The 18299-nt window shown below is 39.1% G+C and overlaps 1 protein-coding gene across 25 annotated transcripts in view; it reads right to left on the bottom strand.

Annotated features, from left to right (window-relative positions):
• CCDC88A (coiled-coil domain containing 88A) overlaps window positions 1–18299 on the bottom strand; it is a 64158-nt gene that overhangs the window by 21184 nt on the left and 24675 nt on the right. For 21 of the 25 annotated variants that reach the window (XR_010471931.1, XM_065059931.1, XM_065059935.1 and 18 more), the window contains 13 exons: window positions 18130–18270; window positions 16867–17036; window positions 14035–14116; window positions 13439–13597; window positions 12385–12531; window positions 12010–12154; window positions 11060–11244; window positions 9557–9694; window positions 6182–7252; window positions 5501–5628; window positions 1903–2044; window positions 1334–1510; window positions 666–827 (listed from right to left, as the gene is read on the bottom strand). Coding sequence is in view for 24 of the 25 variants with exons in the window: in XM_065059931.1 (XP_064916003.1) it covers window positions 666–827; window positions 1334–1510; window positions 1903–2044; window positions 5501–5628; window positions 6182–7252; window positions 9557–9694; window positions 11060–11244; window positions 12010–12154; window positions 12385–12531; window positions 13439–13597; window positions 14035–14116; window positions 16867–17036; window positions 18130–18270 (2847 nt within the window). In the remaining variant the exon portion in view is untranslated. The remainder of the gene's footprint in view (window positions 1–665; window positions 828–1333; window positions 1511–1902; window positions 2045–5500; window positions 5629–6181; window positions 7253–9556; window positions 9695–11059; window positions 11245–12009; window positions 12155–12384; window positions 12532–13438; window positions 13598–14034; window positions 14117–16866; window positions 17037–18129; window positions 18271–18299) is intronic. The other 4 variants (XM_065059933.1, XM_021280451.2, XM_021280454.2 and 1 more) reach the window with 1 other exon arrangement.

The raw sequence follows: 18299 nt of genomic DNA, 5'->3' as shown, positions 1-18299 counted from the left end.
ATAGTTTTGACTCTTAGAGCTCCAAAAACCATTTGATCCACTAACATTTATCAGAGAAAGAAGTTACATCTGTATTTTGGCTGTAAGAGCTGCAAGACTCTGTGGGCAACCATTTTTACCATTTCTATGGTCACACATCATTACTTTTTTTGCCTCTGAATTATCTGAATTCAATCTTCACAAATTTATTTAGTTTTCAGAGGCTTTTTCCCAAGCCTTCTGTACTTACTAACACCTTGATTTTCCTCTTAGGTATGGCTTTTTTTTTTAACTCTACTTATAAAAATAGGCAAAATACTAAATTCATTAGAGTCTCTTTGGACACGCTATTTCCTTGACCTAATTTAGAGGTTAAAAATAAGTTTAAAAAATTATCTTAGAAGACTGGGTAAGAGAATCTACTTTACTAGTAAGTATAGAGCCAAGAATTTAAACTGGACAAACGTGAAAGATTAAACCAACTTCTAGAAATGTTATTCTTGATCAGCAAACAAAACATTACTTGAATGCTTTTAGTGCAGATGATTTACACGTTCCTTTCTTTCTCTGTCTGTACCAAAAGCAAGGTGTGACTTGCAATACATTATTGCCATTAGCTTTAAAGCTTTCACTTGGAAAAACATCCAATTGCTTTTATTTTTGAAAGCGAACCAGGTAAATATTACCTGCAGCTTGGCATTTTGAGTTTGTAGAGTGGTGTTCTGTTCCTGCAGAGAAACCGTCTGTCTCTGGAGCGCGAGGATCTGAGCCTGCAGATTGCTGTTCTGGCTCTCCAGCTGCTTTAACTGTGTCTTCAGCGCTTGCTTCTCTGCCTGCAGCGTTGCGTTCTTCAAACATTATTTTAAAAGAAAGAAAATTCGAGTTCACAGCCGTTTACTGAACTTTGCGACCAACACAAACAAAGCATCGTGACTTTGCAGAGATTTACAGGGTGGAATAAAATCACCTTATATAACAAAGTAACACACGGTGATATTATCCAGACAGGTTAGGACTGGAAAAAACCGAGTACCTAATATTGTACCTATGGAGATATAGGGGAAAAATCTCCATGACTCATGTAAGTCAAGATTATATAAGAGGGATTTAAGAGATATTTGTGGATAAAAAAGGGCAAATTCAGGTTTCCACATTTCCTTTTACATGCGGGTCAAGTGCTTTGCAGCATTCCTCAGAGCAGAACCCGGCTGCTCCACGAACTGCGTTTCACTCACATTCTGCTTGGGACAGAAACCAGGTGATAAACTGCATACTTTCTTAATGCTCTCCTTCATATCACTGGAACAGCTCACAACAAATAATTAAAATTGAAATAATATTGAAAACATCTTACATTCCTTTCCACTTCGATTAATCTATCCTTCACTTTCAATAATTCTCTCGTAGTTTCCTGATTTTCTTTCTCCCACTTATTGACAGACTGATTTTCTTCTCCACTTCTCGGAGGGGAATTCTGAACCATTCGTTCCTCTTCTTGCCTTTGCTTCAGAGCTTCATAGTTCTTTTTCACCTGAAATTATTTAGGGCAACTTACGTTAGGTTTAGAATTTTCCGCTTTCTACATCCTCATTTATTACCACATTTCTTTTTGTTTTGCCAGTGCACTGTTCAGGTAGATCAGAACATGTAACTGAAAATTGCTACTTTTGCTATCTCAAATCAAATCAACTTCAGAGTATTTATCCACCAATGACCAATTAATAAACTCAAAACCTTTTCATGTGGTTTCCACACTGCGTCTTTATTACTAGAGCCCTAAAAACCAGCCATATCCTTGTCCTCCCTTACATTACGTGAACACCGTTCATCTTTTACCGTCTTACACAATAGGCCAAGTGTAGAAATAACACTAGCTGGCGCAGCAGTAATTTAATCTTACAGAACAAAGGTCGTTCTCCTTACTGTTTTAAGTTCCTGACGGAGCTGCTGGTTTAAATTTGTTGATTCTTCTAAACGAGCCTCCAAAGCAGCGATTTTTTCCTCCTTTATTTCAAGAGACTTCTTAAGTGTGGATTCTAATTTTGACTCCAAAAGCTTGTACCTACTGATCAAAACACACACAAAAAGTCTGATTTGAGGTATTTAAATTCTAAGATGTTCTAAGAGGGTACCCTCATAGCTACATTCGAAAGCGCTTGTGTGCCGACCCTCATCAAAAGCATGACGACAAATCAGTATTAATACCCATTTGTCTAAAACAAAGAGGAGGCAGTAGTCAAAAATATCTTTGAATCCTTCTTTTAAGATGTATTAGCCATACAAACAGGCCTGTTCAGCACAGCAGGAGGGTGCTGCCTTCATCTGGATCGGCAGCGGCTGTGATGACAACGCTCTTCCTTTTGGCTCCACTCCAGCGAATCCAGTGGGGGCCTGAACTAAATTAGAATGTGAAGTATTTGGAGAGCAAGATTCTCATCATTTTCCATTTCCTGGCAGCTCACAAAGAGGAGGAGGAAGGAGGGGAGCGCAGCACTTTGCAGGTGCACACTCACTGGATGTATGAACGTGCGAATTGCTCGCTCAGCCCAGCTGCCGATATTTTAAGACTGTTACCACTCCTGATGTGGAAAGCTTTTTTTACCTTATTTTTCACCACATTTAACAAGATTGTAAGGCACCTTAAAAAACCCAAACCGCATATTTGGAAGAGAAGTGGTCAGGTTTATAATACATCCGTTTAGTACAGTATCTCCTTTTTAGAAAATACTGAAAGCCACACTCATTAATCACTTTTAAGCAGTTCAGTCGCTGTACAAGCGCTGAGAATCTAGAAAGCACCCACTTCTCCCCACAGCAGGGTCAGCTGAAATAAACCACTAATATCCCCCTTTTCCATCCTGACCGCGAAGAATCTATCAGCTTAGTGAACGGAATAGATTGCAAGAGACTCCTGAATGAACAGCGGCATTAGATCCAGTCAGGAACTGGAGCAGAAGAGCAATGGTAAGGAATGAAGCAGAAAGCTGTCCAGCCGCATCATGGAGGAGGATCAAAAGCCTAGATTTTAAGGTATGACAAGTAATTCGCAGGGATTTAAGAAACAGGAGGCAGCCTGTGACAAGTAGAACACACAGTATTTCATCTTCTTGAGCTGACGCATATCTTCAGCTACAAATAACAATTTATGTTACTGAAAAGTTATACAATTATGTAGAAAAGGAAGAAGAGAAAGACTAATAGCAAAGACCAAATATCTGGTTTCCTTTGGAACACCTAATAATGCAACATGGTATAAATGTTCTATCATCACCGAGATTTGAATATTTCAGATTCAGGGTCAAAATCCACAAATCTATCTGTCTAAAGACAGCAGCCATTGGAAAGGCAAGAGAAAACGGGGAACACTTTGAAGTTACCCCATCAACCGTGGTCAGTGTAGGTCCCACTACACTCTGAAGTGCTGCCACAGCAGTCAGCAAAACACACAAGCAGGGACAGAAAAACTGTGCATTTTAAATTTCTCTTTCAAAACGAGAGAAGCAGACTGAAAATTCACTGACGTGTACTTCTGGCCACCACGAACACAGGCCTGATGATGTAACTGTGAACGCCTCACCTTTGTAATAATACAAGGAAAGCAATCCAGGTACCTTTTGGATGAAGGGAAAAGTTGGGGACCTGGAAAGGCAAGATAGTGACAGAGCAGAGGCTCAAAACCCCCAACATTTCCACTTTCAAAACAAATATTACCTATTGACAGCCCTCCTGCTCTACACAAAGTTTGAGAAGACATTTAAAACAGCAGCCTATAGCCCAAATTCCTTCACATCTAGAACTTTCTGGTTACAAGCCTTAATATACAATATATACATAGCAAAGCATGTGCCCCGACTCCTTGAGAAAGGACTAGACAGCAGAAGCGAACGACAGGAATGTGCGGGGAAGGACAAGAAAATTACTTATTTGCGTGATTCCCACACACAGCTGACCTAGAAGCAAAGGAAGAAACAAAACGGGTCACGATAGGTGCCAGAAGTACATGAAAAGTTCATTTACAGATTCTAATTTAAAGGAAGATGGATAAAACTCCCCACTCCACAGACACAACTCCAAATTTTCTTCCAAATGATGAGTTATAGATCCAATATAACATTATCCTATAAAATTCAGAGCAAACATTAGTATTACATGACCCAAAGTCAAATTCATATAACGTCACAAAGCAACTAACCTGTGAGAAGTGAACCCACAAGAGCTGACCTTTGGAAGTATGAGCGCTTGGAAAAGACAAGAGCCATTGTCTGGAAGTAGAAGTAGACTCAGAAATCTTTTCAGGTAGTATAATTTGCAAAAGTACCTTTCCAGAACAATATTCTGTCCCTTTGCAGGAGCACTCACTCCAACCACGTGGAATCTAGAACACGATTTAGAAAAATGTTGCTCCATCTGGATTTCTTAGTCTAAACTGTTTATGCTTCAACTGAGCTCAAGGATTGGTTCTTCCTTCTATAGTGTATTCACCTGCGGACAAACCAATGTGTGCTACACACTCATGTTTAAATAGGAAGAAATCACAGCAGTCAAAGTTCTGAGGACTTTTCTTGAGCAAAGTCCTCATCCGTGAGCTGGGAAAGGCAGACCATAGACCCCAGCAGAAAGCAAGAGGTGGCAACAGATTCGCCCTACAGGATCCTGGCACCAGCCCAGTAACACAGCACCGGCACCAAGAAAGGGAAACTGGAAAAAAAACTTGTTTGGTTTTCTTTTGATATGGAGGTCACCAAATCAATCTACATGTTCACGACAAACAGTTGCAGCAGCAACTCATGACAAGAGGTTTTTGTTTTGTTTGGGGTTGTGTTATTTAAAGAGCACAAATGAATACATGGTGAAACACAGACTGGCCAGCAGCCCACACCAGTCTGCTTTTCTCCTGTCACAAATCTTCCCCAAATCCCCGCGGGCTGAGACAGAACACACCACAGAGCAGAGGAAACAGATGTCAGGAGCAGCTGCTTTCCAAGGGCAGGTGTGGCAGAGCGCGAGAGCCAGAACCAAGAGCTGGAGACACCCAACTACGGGATCCTTCCCCGGCACTGTCAGCGGGAACGCGGCTTCCTCTTGGGGGGAGAATTAGAACGGAAGAGTCAAAAGGAAAGAGACAGTCTGAGGTAACCATTATGTGACAGAAACATTTCTAGCAGCCAATCTGTCAAAAAGAACAACAAAAAAACCCAACAGCACTCTAGGCCTATTATATTTTGCTGTTCCTGTTCTTGCTGCTAACTAGAACATAAAACATTTTAATTATACATTACCTGCATCTACTGACATACTTCAAGAAATTTCTCAGTAACAACAAGCGGTAACTCACATTCACAGTGGAATGCAAAAGCACATCAACTACTTTCTTAATTTCAAAGAACAGCAAATTCCGTTTGGGGTCTATTAGTGTGCCTTAAAAATCTAAGAGGATGGACAAAAACTGTGTGTAAAACCATTTTATGAACCAAATCCCCCTCATTTCCACCCTGTTCCCGGTAGGCCCTGATGTTCTCACCTGTCATCGCTGCTCTGTTCATCGTGCAAGAGACGCTCCTTGTTTAAGCCGATTTTTTCAAGTTCGTGAGCAAGTTTTTCTAGATCATTGTTCATTTGTTGAGTCTTCAATTTTTCATTCACCAAGTCCTTGGCACGGAAAAAAAATACAGTCAGCATAATCATATCAATAAAATAACGTAGTATTAATCCTAGAAGCGCTGGGGCAAGAGTCTTTTATCCCTGCGTGACCTGACTAACCCAGTGTTAACTCCCCTTTCCTTCCAAGAGTTGTCTCAGCGATTTCAGACACTCCATTGTAACTACAATTTGATTGCTCCCTAGTTGTTTACTCTGCCCTTTCTGTAGATCTTCTCGTTCAGATTTGGTCTTGAACATTACGGTACAGGGGAAATGTTTCAGAACAAATACTAATGTGAAGAACCTGAAAAACATCAATTTAGCGTTGCTCCATGACAGCCCGTAAGCAACCTTACATGTAATATGGTTCTATTATTCTGTTTGATTACGATTATATAACTTTCGATTATCTAACACTTTCCCTACTGCAACCACTGAAGATGCTACTAGCATACAGATTAAAGCACGAAAAATACAAAAGGTAAGCTTTCTGCAAAAATACAGCTGTAATTTCTCTACACGACAAACAGGCGCGATAGGAATGGTAACTCATTCTGCTTACCTCTCGTAAAGTCACCAGGGTTTTCTTATCAATGGTAGCTCTTTTCACGAGTTCTTTATTTTCTTTCTCCAGTTCTTTCAGGCGTACACATGACTCTTTATATACAACAATTTCTTTAAATAGAGATTTATTTTCCTTTTCCAGATTACTAATTTTTACGTTGTTTTCTTCTAAAGTACTATCTTTAATTTCTGCTTGTTGTCGAAGCCTTTTGTTTTCTTTTTCTAGCTGTTTCTTATCTTTTTCTAGTTGAGAAGTCTCTTGTTCTAACAGCTTATTCTCCTTTTCCAATTGCTCCAGGCGCTTACTCGAGATTTTTAACTCTTCCAAGTTCTTTTGCAGAGTCTGATTTTCAGACTCCAAATCCTGTAATTCACTTTCTAGTTGCTGAATCTTCTTATTGCTGTTCTCGAGGGCTTTCTGTAGCCTTTGGTTTTCCGTGTCCAGGCCCTGGTAGCTGACTTCCAAGCGTTCCGTTTTCTTAAACGAGGCTTTCATGAGCTCAAGGCTTTTCTTCAGCTGCTCCTTTTCACTCTCCAGCTCCTTGTTTTCTAATTGTAACTGTGCCACTTTAATGCTTGTACACTTCAAGGATTCGATTGTTCTCCTTAATTCCAAGTTTTCTTCATCGAGTTGGGAATTCTCCTTTTCTAAGGATTCTAATTGAAACGTGAGATTTTTTAGGCTATCCAAAGTTTTTTTGAGTTTTCTGTTCTCCATTTCCAGGTCTGAGTTTTCCTGTTCTAAGGCCTCGATCTTCTCACAAGTAATTTTTAAGGTAGTGATTTTTTTCTGTAATACTTCATTTTCCTTCTCCAGATGATGCAGCTCATTCTCGAGTTCTTCCGCTCTCTCCCCTTTCTCTTTATAGTGTTCCAGTTCTTTCCTGACTTGCTTTTTTTCAAACTCAACCTTATTTAACTTACTGCTGGTCTCTTTAATAGACTCGTGAAGGATTTTATTTTCTTTCTCTATTTCTTTCATTCTCGCTTCAGCGCTGATTTGCGAGCGTTGTCTCAGAGAAGCTACCGTTTGATTCAAATGTTCATTTTCTTGTTCTAATAGCTTGATCTAATTTGGGGAGAAAATCGTAAACTTTGGTGAGCAACAAGCCAACAAGTAATTACTTCCATATATAAACTGAAAGCTACTAAGATGATAAGATTACGTCGTATTTTGCATTTATTTTGAGTTACTCTACTGGTATTTACTAGCAGCATTACAAACAACGCGTAGGTACACAGGTGGAAGTTTGACAACAAAATAAGTCAAAGTGAATCTTCAAGTATCTTCCTCTTGGATATTAGTACATAACATAAAAAATAAAACTAATGAAACACAAAGCAAAGCTGTATCTGCTTCTTAGCTTCATTTCATTTGTGTTTACCCAGATTCAGATTATTTTTCTTAAACTCTGCAATTTCCGGAGATGTGTGTCCACGAAGAACAAAGTGCAGTCAAGTTCTGAACCCAACTCGAGATGGAAATAGGAAAAGTGCCTTTATTTCACTTGGAGAAACTAGAAGTGATCTGTGGGACCTGAGGGCACCCTGATCTTGTCAGTAACATTTTGTGAAGAAACAAAGCTGCGTTAACTTTGGAGTTCAAAAGAACCCTCGGACATGCTGTTCTAAAACACGTCATATTAGAACGGAATTATTGTCTCAGGTAACATATTCCCAGACCTACTTCAAGGACAAAGGCAGCATTTACATCTTCATTCTTAGTATTTCTTGACTTTTCCGCTTACTCTAAATCAGTTGAAATTATCTGGGTAGGTGACAGACAGCAAAATCAGAAAATTGCTTAGATCAATATTTAAGAATACACTAATAACACAGCGTAAGGGATGTTTCAACAATCAGCTGTTTCTGAGAAAAGCCCAAGTGCTGGTTGCAATGGAAAACAGATTGAGAAAATTATAGACTGTTCTTTGATATTTAATTCTCAACACAACTATTAATTACAGGATCTATGTGTCTGTTCCCAGCAATGACAAACTGTTCTGAAACAATTAGTAAGATACTAATTGACAGGTGTCTAAAAACATAATTTCGTAACGTTTCCTTACATAACCTGGAACGTTACTAAACATGCATTATTACTTTCCAAGAATTCTGCTTCTATAAACCAAACTTAACAAAAAATCACAATCAACACCTCCAAAAATCTGATGAAACCAAATGAACCTTGTTCCGCCCCCTCCACTAAGTTTCAGAGGATTAGTGAAAGACATGAAAGATGCTGCCAACACATCACAGCTCCTCAGCAGATTATTTTAAAGCAGAAATAGTCCCATTGATATATTAGTCCTACTCTAACACGTTCAAAACAATGTACGTGTCCCTGGTGGTTGAATGGGACTTATAAGTTATTACAGAAAGTTTTCGTCTTCTCTTCTCTAGAGTACGCTCCCAATACAAGATATAAATAATTGTTGTAATATCACACTCTCTTTCTCTCTCTTTCTTTCTTTCTCAAGTCTGGAATTTCATTTACTGATTCAATTTGGCCCTTAAAAATTTTCAGGACTTTTGAAATACAAAATTCTGTATTCCAAAATACTGTACTTTTATGTTAAACAAAAAAAAAGCCAATCTCAGCGAGAAGTATCTGTGGAATTTACAAAAGAGAACTACAGTTCTACTTCTAGAGGAGCTGATTCCTAAAAGTGGGATTTCCAGAAGTTTCCATAACTCATTTCCCATTGGCTGCCATCCACAGCTCCTCTGGATCGCTCTGCAAAGCCCTTTAGTAGGCCCAGCACCCTGAGATACAGGTATTAATATGTCAGTGCCATTGAGTGCCCTCCTAAATGCATCCTGAATCTTTCCCAAAGCCCCAGGTGCCAGTTTCCAGCACCAAATAATAAATTCTGCTCTCTGCCTACGATTCACAGCTAGAAAACATCTGAGTATAAGGGGATATTATGAAGCTGGATGCGATGGTTCCTACCCCAGATGCACAAGCGACACAGGAGGAAGAATGTGCAGCGGGACGGGCGGCTGTAATTCTCATTAATAGCCCGACACAACCTCAGAGGCTGCCTGGAACCTGTTCTCGTCCATGCAGAGGTGTCTGGCGGCACTCCAGAGCTCCCCATTTGCTCTTCTGGCTGAGCTACACCCTCAAAGCAACCACAGCAAACACACAGGCCGGGAAAGCCACAGGAGCATTACAAAACGCTGCGGAGTTCTAAAACTCACAGTAAAGCCTCAGCTCAAGATGAGTCACGTCTCTGAGTGGCTGCAGGTCTTGGAAAAACGATTTTCTGCAGATACGTCCTTTTGGCAGATCTGCTGCCCTCACAATCCCTTTATGCCTGTACAAAAGCACAGGACAGCGCAGCATTACGACATTAATTCTGCTACTTACTTGTCTCTCTGAGTTTTCCCGAAGTGCTTCAAGCGTCTTTTCAAGCTGTGCTTTTTCTTTCATCAAATCTTTACTCAAATTTTGACTGTTCTGAAGACTTTGTTTCTCTTGGCTCATTTCATTCTCCAGCTCTTCAAGCTAGGGAAAAAGAAACAGATTTTTCTAAATGTACTTAAAAATGACAATAGCATTCCTCTTAGCTGGGTTGAAGGTAAACTTATAGAAATGAATAAAGAAGGTTAAAGGAAAGAATGACATGGAGTTTTCTATTCTTTATCTGAAACAATTAATCTCTTCTAGGAATAAATTCACTTCTGCCAGAATTTTCTCCCTGGCTTAGAAAATTGTATCTATAAAGTATTTTGCATTTAAAACAGTGGACGGATTTTATTCGGCTTTGGATATTTCCCCAAACATCTTTTTTCTTCTCTTAAAATTCCATTTTGTGAGATTTATAGTGCTCATCCAAGTCCCTTTTAACATATAAGGTTTGAAAGTTGTTTGATCCTACCCAACTATTTCAAGAGACACTTATGATGATTCCTTGGGAATTAAACGCACAGGTTTGTTTTGTGGAATAGGTCCAGCTCACAATGTCGCCAAACAGCAAAACCGTTTACAAGCGAAAATAAGCACGTGTGCTCATTTCTAAGACCTGTCCCTTTCTCCGTACCCTCCCAGCCGCCCTCCTGGGACCGCACCGGCACTCAAAGCAGGACACAGGTGCTGCAAAATATACCATATTGGTAAGAAATGAGAAGCAGCGTGCAAGTGTGGAATACAGCAGGGATTTCTTTCCATCTATTTTTTTAATTATCTCTTACTCTTCTCTAAGAATAGTCTCTCTAACATCTGAAATATCTGCTGAAGTAAAAGCTATTTCAGAACCTTTAGACACTTCAACTCCACTGTAATTAGTCCCTGTTTTTTTCCATCTTTTTTTCTGTCTATAAATATCACTAATTACTGTATTTGATATAATTTGGAGAGTAGAATACTGTAGATCAGCACAGATAAATCTGACAAACTGCTCTCGTTCACTGGCTCATCAATTCCTTGTTCCATCTGCTCTCTTTCTCAGTTACGAATGAGGACACACGACCAAGTCTCCTGCTTAGACTTACCAGGCAGCCTTCGCCTATGTACATACACTTTCCCCTGCTTAAGAATTACAAAAACTAAAATAATGTTCTCAGATATCACAAAACACTTTCATTATTCATTATATCTCTATATGTTAATATTTTTCCCTCATTTGTATAAGATCTTTCTGAATAAAATGGTCACATGGTTACATTTATAAAAAAGAATAACTAAGAAAAAGAAAGAAAAACAATTAGAGGTGGTCTTCTTTTTTACCATAAACTTACAAACACCCAACACCTTAGATCCTAGTAATACTTCACCCAAATTAATAGCAATGCATAAGATTAGCCTTTAGAAAGACAACAGCAAGCAACGTCAGGCAGCTCACACACAATTCAACCATAGACTGACTAGTACCTTTTTGCTAAGTCTTTGGTTTTCCTTCTCCATTTTCAGAATCCTTGAACTGCTGCCTTCTACCGATCCCACGGCACTTTGCAGTTCTTCCACCGTCTTCAGCAAACTTTGGTTTTCCATTTCCAGCTTCAACAATCTGCTCGATGTCAGTTCATTCACCTCATGACCAAGGGATTTCTGGGGCACTGCAAGAAAAAAGCTCCTTTTTAAAAATAAAAGGGGTTACTTATTACCTGGAGTTCTTGGACTCTGCGTTTGCAGACTGAGGGGATTCAGAAGCCTTTGCTGGTCCTCTGGTGCCTTGTGGATGAACAGAGCTCGTGAGGATTAATGGCTCATCCTGCTTACCCAACAGATAACATTGTAGATGCATAAAATAAAGTATTCTGCTCATCCTACAGTTCCTAATCACAGCTGAGGTTTGTTTCCTGAGACTGAGGACATATTTCTAAGTTTCCACAAATCATTTGTATGGGATCCAGTGTAGGGCCAAGCGCGCTATTTTGGAAGAATCAACATTTTACAAGTTATCTCTGCAAACAATTACTCTGAGAAGCGTCAGTGAATCTTAACTTTGAGAACAGTAAAGCAAGAAGACTCATGATCTGCGCTATGGAGTATAGAAGTTTGCATGGCAACACAATGTAGCGCCAAGGTATTTACGGGTTTTGTATCTCCAAGTGAACAAGAATCACAGCAGCGGAGACTTTTAATGTAGGATGTATCTCCAAGGATCCATGGGACTGAGTGGGGAAAAACAACAACCACCACCACCCAAAAAACCCCAAACACAACAAAAACAACCCCAAAAATAACCCCCAAACTGTCATTTCTCTGGAGGATGAAAGATCCTGCACTTTAGATGTTGCGAGCTGTAATTTCCTGATGCGCCCGACCTCTGAGCTTTCAATGTTTCTATTCCATTAGTTTGCAAGTATCATCCTGTTTACCTTCCGAAAGTTCCGTAGTCCTATTTATCTGTTCAAGTTCCCAGCCAAGGTGCAAGGATTCATCCATACTTTGTTTCTGAGCCATTTCTAGAGTCATATTTTCCTCCATGAGTTCCTCAATCTTCTTTCTGTCCATATCACGCTCCTTAAAGATTATTTCACACACAACTTTTAAAAACATATGTCTCGACACACAGAAAATATTTCACTATCTAGTATGCCACAGAGAAACGCAAAATTAGTTAGCAAGTGTTAGCAAATCTAGACATCCCTCCTTCTTCTTCCCCACCATTGTCATTGGAAGTTCTTTTATCAAAAATAGAAATGAAATTAAATTCATTTCAGGTGTCTTTGTCACCCTCCATTTACACTTACCATCTCCATATCGTGTAATTTAGCTTTTAACTGCAGATTCTCTTTTTCTAACTCATGTAGTTTATCAGAACGGGCTCGGGTCCCTTCTAATTGATCTTCCAACATTGTCTTTGTTTCTAGCAACACTTGATTGTCTTCTTTTAACTCCTGCAAGAGTCAAGCAGTTAAAAAAGCTCACAACAAAAGGTATTTCCTTATTAATAGAAACTGATAACCAAACCATAAATACCCCTGTGATGTGAGCTGTGACCCGGAAAAATTTATTGCATAGGTCCTGAATAGCTTGAATTTATGTAGCTAGAGGATTGTTTTTAATGGCATCTGATGAAAACAATAATGTGCAAAAAGGAATAACTGACAATTTTACTCATAAAGACAAAACTTTCTGAACTTCAGCATGCAGTCAGCTGCAAAATCTGAAAGAGATCAGTGAATGCAACATATAAATATTTATCCTTCATACTCCTCCCTACACAAATATTAGTAGTTATTATTATTATGAAGCAAAACCAACTAATTAACATCTGTCTCTATTCAAGCATGACTGAAAAATCAGATAGTTTAGAAGCTTTGAAACATGTAAACAAATTTCAGGGTTTTTACTAAATGAAATTTCCACTCTTTTCAAAGCCTGTACACTAACATCTTCACCAATTTTTATCGTATGTTTTCAGTCCCTCTTATAACAGCAGCAGATATACACAGTTTATGAAGTAATTCATGTCATTCATTCATTTTTAATTAATTTTTAATGAGATCCTTCTTGGGTTTCTCAGTACATAGCATATATCCTAAAGAGAGGATCCCACTGATCCTGCTGGCTTAGAGCTCTGGTGAACGCTGCTGACTTCAACTGAAACTGGATGCCGTTGGACACAGGGACTCTTGCCTAAAAACAGCAATGTCTCACAGAAGACTGACTATCACGTATCCCAGAGCAAGAAGCTGGAACACTCTTTTCACATCTCAATGTTTAAGTCATCAAAATAACTTTGAAAAAGCCACAGCAAACAAAAAATGATGGTTATTTGGTATTTTGTTTTCCTTTATATACCTCCACTCTAGCTTTGTAGAATTCAATATCATGCAGCCTCTCTTTATAGCGGCCGACTTCGCTTTCAAGCTTGTCGACTCGAATTGCCTTCTCCCGAAGAGCATCTAATTCATCTCTATACACTCTGGCAGAGCGGGCATCTGAGAGTAAATTCATATTCTAGAAAAGAAGGGAATCCAGCAATTAAAGGCAAGAGCAGCACACGCTGGAGGACAACACAGCTGCTTCATTATTAAAAGCATTATTTTAGTATAGAAGTCAATTCTGAGAAAGGTAAAAGAATCTATTTCAGAGGGTCAGTGCAGACGATGTATTTCCAAGAAAACTGCGTTGACCTTCTGCAAGGAGAGGTATGCACACATTTTTAAATTTCAGAACAGCATTCTATTTTACAGATAACATACTAAAATATCTCCAACAACTGTATACACTCATATCCTAATAATGAACGAATCAGAAGTTTTCCCGCATTATCAACATACAGACCCAAAGTATAAAGACAACCAGACGAAATCTGAGTGAATTGTGTTTGAGGAATCATTGGTGGCAACTTTCTTCCCCACTGTCTGCAAGCACTGGATCTCCAGAGCCCATACCTCTTGCTGAAGCCTCTTCAGCTCAGCTTCCATCTGCTCAAGTTCTTGCTTACAGTCAAGCAACTGCTCAGTCTTTTCCTCGCTTCAAAGAGAGAACACAAAGCAGATAAGTGTGACTGCAAAACTTGATAGCGAGCATCTCACTGGAGAACAAAACACTGACACTCAGGAGACGTCCCTTATGTAATCCAGAATTTCATGGACAATGCAGTGTAAAACTTAGGTATGCCATTATGCTTTAAATATCTTTAGGTTTTACACTCTACCTAATATTTTTAATTCAGTCAGACTTTTCATAATCTTTGTTGTTCACTAAGATTTCTTACGAGGGGCAGAAAACATGAGGGTGATATATGTGATAAGAGAGTTAAGAGGTTGTGATAAGAGTTAAGAGATTTTTTTGGTAAAAAAAAAGACAATGCACATAAATATATACCAAGAGACTCACATCTGCAAGTAAACTCAAAATAATTTCAAAATATACATTCAAAAGGTCCAAGTATTTTCCAGGAGAAGCAGACAACGACCACCGCTGAATGCTGGCACAGATCAGGTAAAGCCCATTTTAAAGCCACTTGGATACTTCTGCAATTTTTCTTACAGAGAAGAACGAAGGTTTACTCATTAAAAGATAATCACTTAATAGCTTCAATTTGATGAAACATATAGTGGAGCTTAGTTTGATGGAAACAATGTAGTGTCTACTTTAGTACATTCAGAATTTTGTAATACAAACTACAATTTTTACAGTGTCATTCTTAACTTCCCACTAACACTTTTCTCAAGACTCAAAAATGAGTTTGTGAAACAATGAGTAAGCGCAAGGGAAATACTTAATTCACTCAGAGACACAAAATAACTAATGTTCAAAATACAACTGCACATTACCGGCTGTTAAAAAATCCTGCCGTAGCCAAAATTGTATCACTTTTAAAAATATATCGCATATTCATGTTGCTATATTATTTAATACCTTGGAATACAAGCACGAAACAAAACAGAGGTAGAAAAGGAGGAGGTAAGAGAAACTAATAGACTGAAATGTATAATACAAACTAAAAGTAATCATACTAACAAAATATATTCATTTTAAACAAAACTAGAACACTGGTTTGTTTGTTTTAAATGAGCCAATTTCACAACAAATGCCCTTTTTTGCAGCCATGCATTGTTTCAGAAAGGTCACGGGCAGCCGACAAGCAGCCAGGGATCCATCTGTGTGTAACACCAGTGTCCACAGCAGACAGCAAAGCCTTCAGACACCACAAACGGACCCTGCACTAGATATCACTCTAAAATTCACATTCCTGGATTATGGTTCTACATAGAAACACAAAGGACTTAATACAGCAAACCAGGTGTGCCACTTCCAATCCTGGAGTTCCTGTATCACAAGCGTCAAATAGTTGTTCTGCATCCAAGTGGAAAATAATCTTTGCAGACCTTTTGTATGAAATTATCTTAGCATATTAAACCAGACACAAATGTTCATTGCCAAAATCAGGTTATAAATAAATTTTAAGCTGAATACTTGTAACGCTGGAATGGATCTAATTTTAAACTTATCAAATACATGCAGCATTTACTACCAAATGCTACAGACAAAAGTTAATTTATTAAATCTAATATTTTAACCATACTGCTACACATAAAGGAAAATTCTTTATGAACTGAATTCAAATAGAGTGCAAAATGTGAACTGTTCCGAGCCATCACTGTTGCCCTAATTGCATGCTTCAGCTACAGACTGGAGAGGATTGTGCTAAATTATACAGAACATCCCAGTGTTCACTGTTTAGGCTATCTATTAACTGTCAATCAAGCTAATAACAGCAATTTTTTCACTAATTTTCTTGGTGCAGCTGTTTATAGAATATCCTGGGCGGGCTCCTTTCAGCAGACACATAATAATACAGACACCAGAAAAAAAGAGCCGTAGCTTTTTGTCCTCTCCTCTTTGCGAAGGCCAAGCCGCCGTGGGGGAAGGGGATCCTCCGAGTGCATCAACCAGACGCTTAATCCAGCCAGAGATGAGCTGATCCGCAGACCCTGCTACCAGCAGACCAGCCAGGGCAGCGTGAGTCACAATTAGCAGCTCAACTTTTAATCTAATTTTACCTGTCTCCTCTCTGCACGAGATACGCTGGATTAAGATATATTTACGCTGTTTCTAAACGATAGGCAAGTTACTGTATGTATATTGAATCTCTCCAGATGCATCATTTGTATTTGAAGCTCAAACTGCACACACTTTGCTCTGCTGAAGCAACATTAAACATTGCTATAGGGAGAAACAGATTCTCCGTTGGCCTATTACTGGTTTTCTCTTTAAATAACTCTTCATTACTGCTTAGATTTGTTCCTCGACTATGAAGACAAAGTACCTACCGGTACTTACTAAATCAGTTTCCTTCATGAAACAGAAGGGATAAAAAAGGTTTTCATTAGATACGAAAACCAAAGTAAAAAAAGATATTCGCTGTGATTTTTCACAGTATTTGGATGAGGCTAAGTGAAAATATTTTGTAAACCATGAAGGAACCATAAATGACTATTTCTTCCTATATTTCCAACAAGAAACAGGTAACGTCATCATGGTGTTGCTGAGGAATCACTATAGCACTCTCTCCTTTTACAAAGGGCTTTTTGCCGCTAATCTTTGAACGGTGAGGACACGGCTCTTAGTTCCAGCCCCCACCTGCCTGCTCCATGTAGCACCCGAAATTACCTCAACTATAACGCTGCTCTCTCAGAAGCGTATATGAATACAGATAGATTAAAACTCTAGTTAGATATGAATGAATGAGCAGCTCTGCAGCCCGGGGTACTCACAGCTCCTGGCGGAGCCGCCGGATCTTGGCCTTGGCGTCCGCCAGCTCCACCGAGAGGTGCTGCCGGCTCTCCGTGCGCTTCATACCCGGAGAGCCGCACGGAGATTGCGCTGCTGACGCGTGAGGTAGGAAACGGAGACAGTCCCGCTCTTCCGAGAGCTCTATGATAGTCTAAGAAATTGGAAAACATACATATATATATATAGAGAGAGAGAGAGAGAGAGAAAAAAAAGTACATAATTCCATTCAGAGAAACAAATATCATTTACTGCCTTAATAAATCAGACTGAAATGAGGCACAAATAACGGGAAAGTTTTGCCATATAATAAGTTAGAAGCCCTACATACACCTCTATAACTAAAGCAAATAGTCACAACTATCCTACACTACCGCTTGGCTATTCTTAAACTACTTAAATTTAGACTTTTAAGTCCACAAAATTATCAGCGCTTTGAATGGACTGGGTAATTAACTGCACAATTCCTTGAACATGAGGATAAATGTAAATCTCTGAAGAAGCTGGTGTTCTTCAGTGAGCAGCGGCATCCTTGCCAACTGAATAAAGCATCAGACCTACAGGAATATTCCTATTTTGTCATGTAAATAAAGGTGTTATTCTAATACGAAGATCTCTCGTATTTTAAAGTGACTTTTCCTTTGCGTTGTAAAAAAGTGTTACCGCATATCCTCTCCCCTCACAGTTAAGTTTCTCTTTTCCTCTTACTGAGGCTGTGAGCTGCAAAGACAGTTGCTGACTGTCCAAGAAATACTTGGAATAGCAGCAACATTAACATATCCCCACTCTACTGAGGGGCAAATCTGGGAGCACCAAGCTGATTCATAGCTTGCAATTTTAATTAAATACGCTTCCGTCTCTTGATTCTCACACAGTACAACGATTGTGCCTTGCAACAAGCTTGTAAAACCTCCTCTCCCAGTATGGATTCTGTTCCAGCTCACTCAGAGCTGTGCAGCAGGATACAGGAATGCAACACGCATCTTTGGGTGACTGGCTGCAAACTGATGGGTCACCGATTCCTGGAAACTTCAGCTGATACAGCTTTGGATTTTCTTCTTATCAACTACAACTGAATGTTGTTTAAAGTTGTTTGAGACTCTGCTTACTACTTTGGGGCACCAAGGAGTCCCTCCTTAAATACGCTAACAGAACATACATTAACCTATAGGCTCTAAAAACACTGAACTGTATCATTTTCAAAAATTCCTTCTTACATTTCTTTCAGCAACAAACCACATCCATACCTCTGAGTGCTCATCTCTTTCATCTATAAGCCTTTTTAAATGCAACGCCATATTTTTCAAGAGAGGTTCAACATACTCTTGTGTCAACACAATGACATCCATCCACTGCAGATCAAACACATTCTCCTGATTATGAGTTACCTACGGAATGAAATGGAAGAAAAAACCAC

Source organism: Columba livia, chromosome 3 (genome assembly GCF_036013475.1).
Source record: "Columba livia isolate bColLiv1 breed racing homer chromosome 3, bColLiv1.pat.W.v2, whole genome shotgun sequence".
NCBI lineage: Eukaryota > Metazoa > Chordata > Aves > Columbiformes > Columbidae > Columba > Columba livia.
This window is presented reverse-complemented; position numbering and strand designations above follow the sequence as displayed.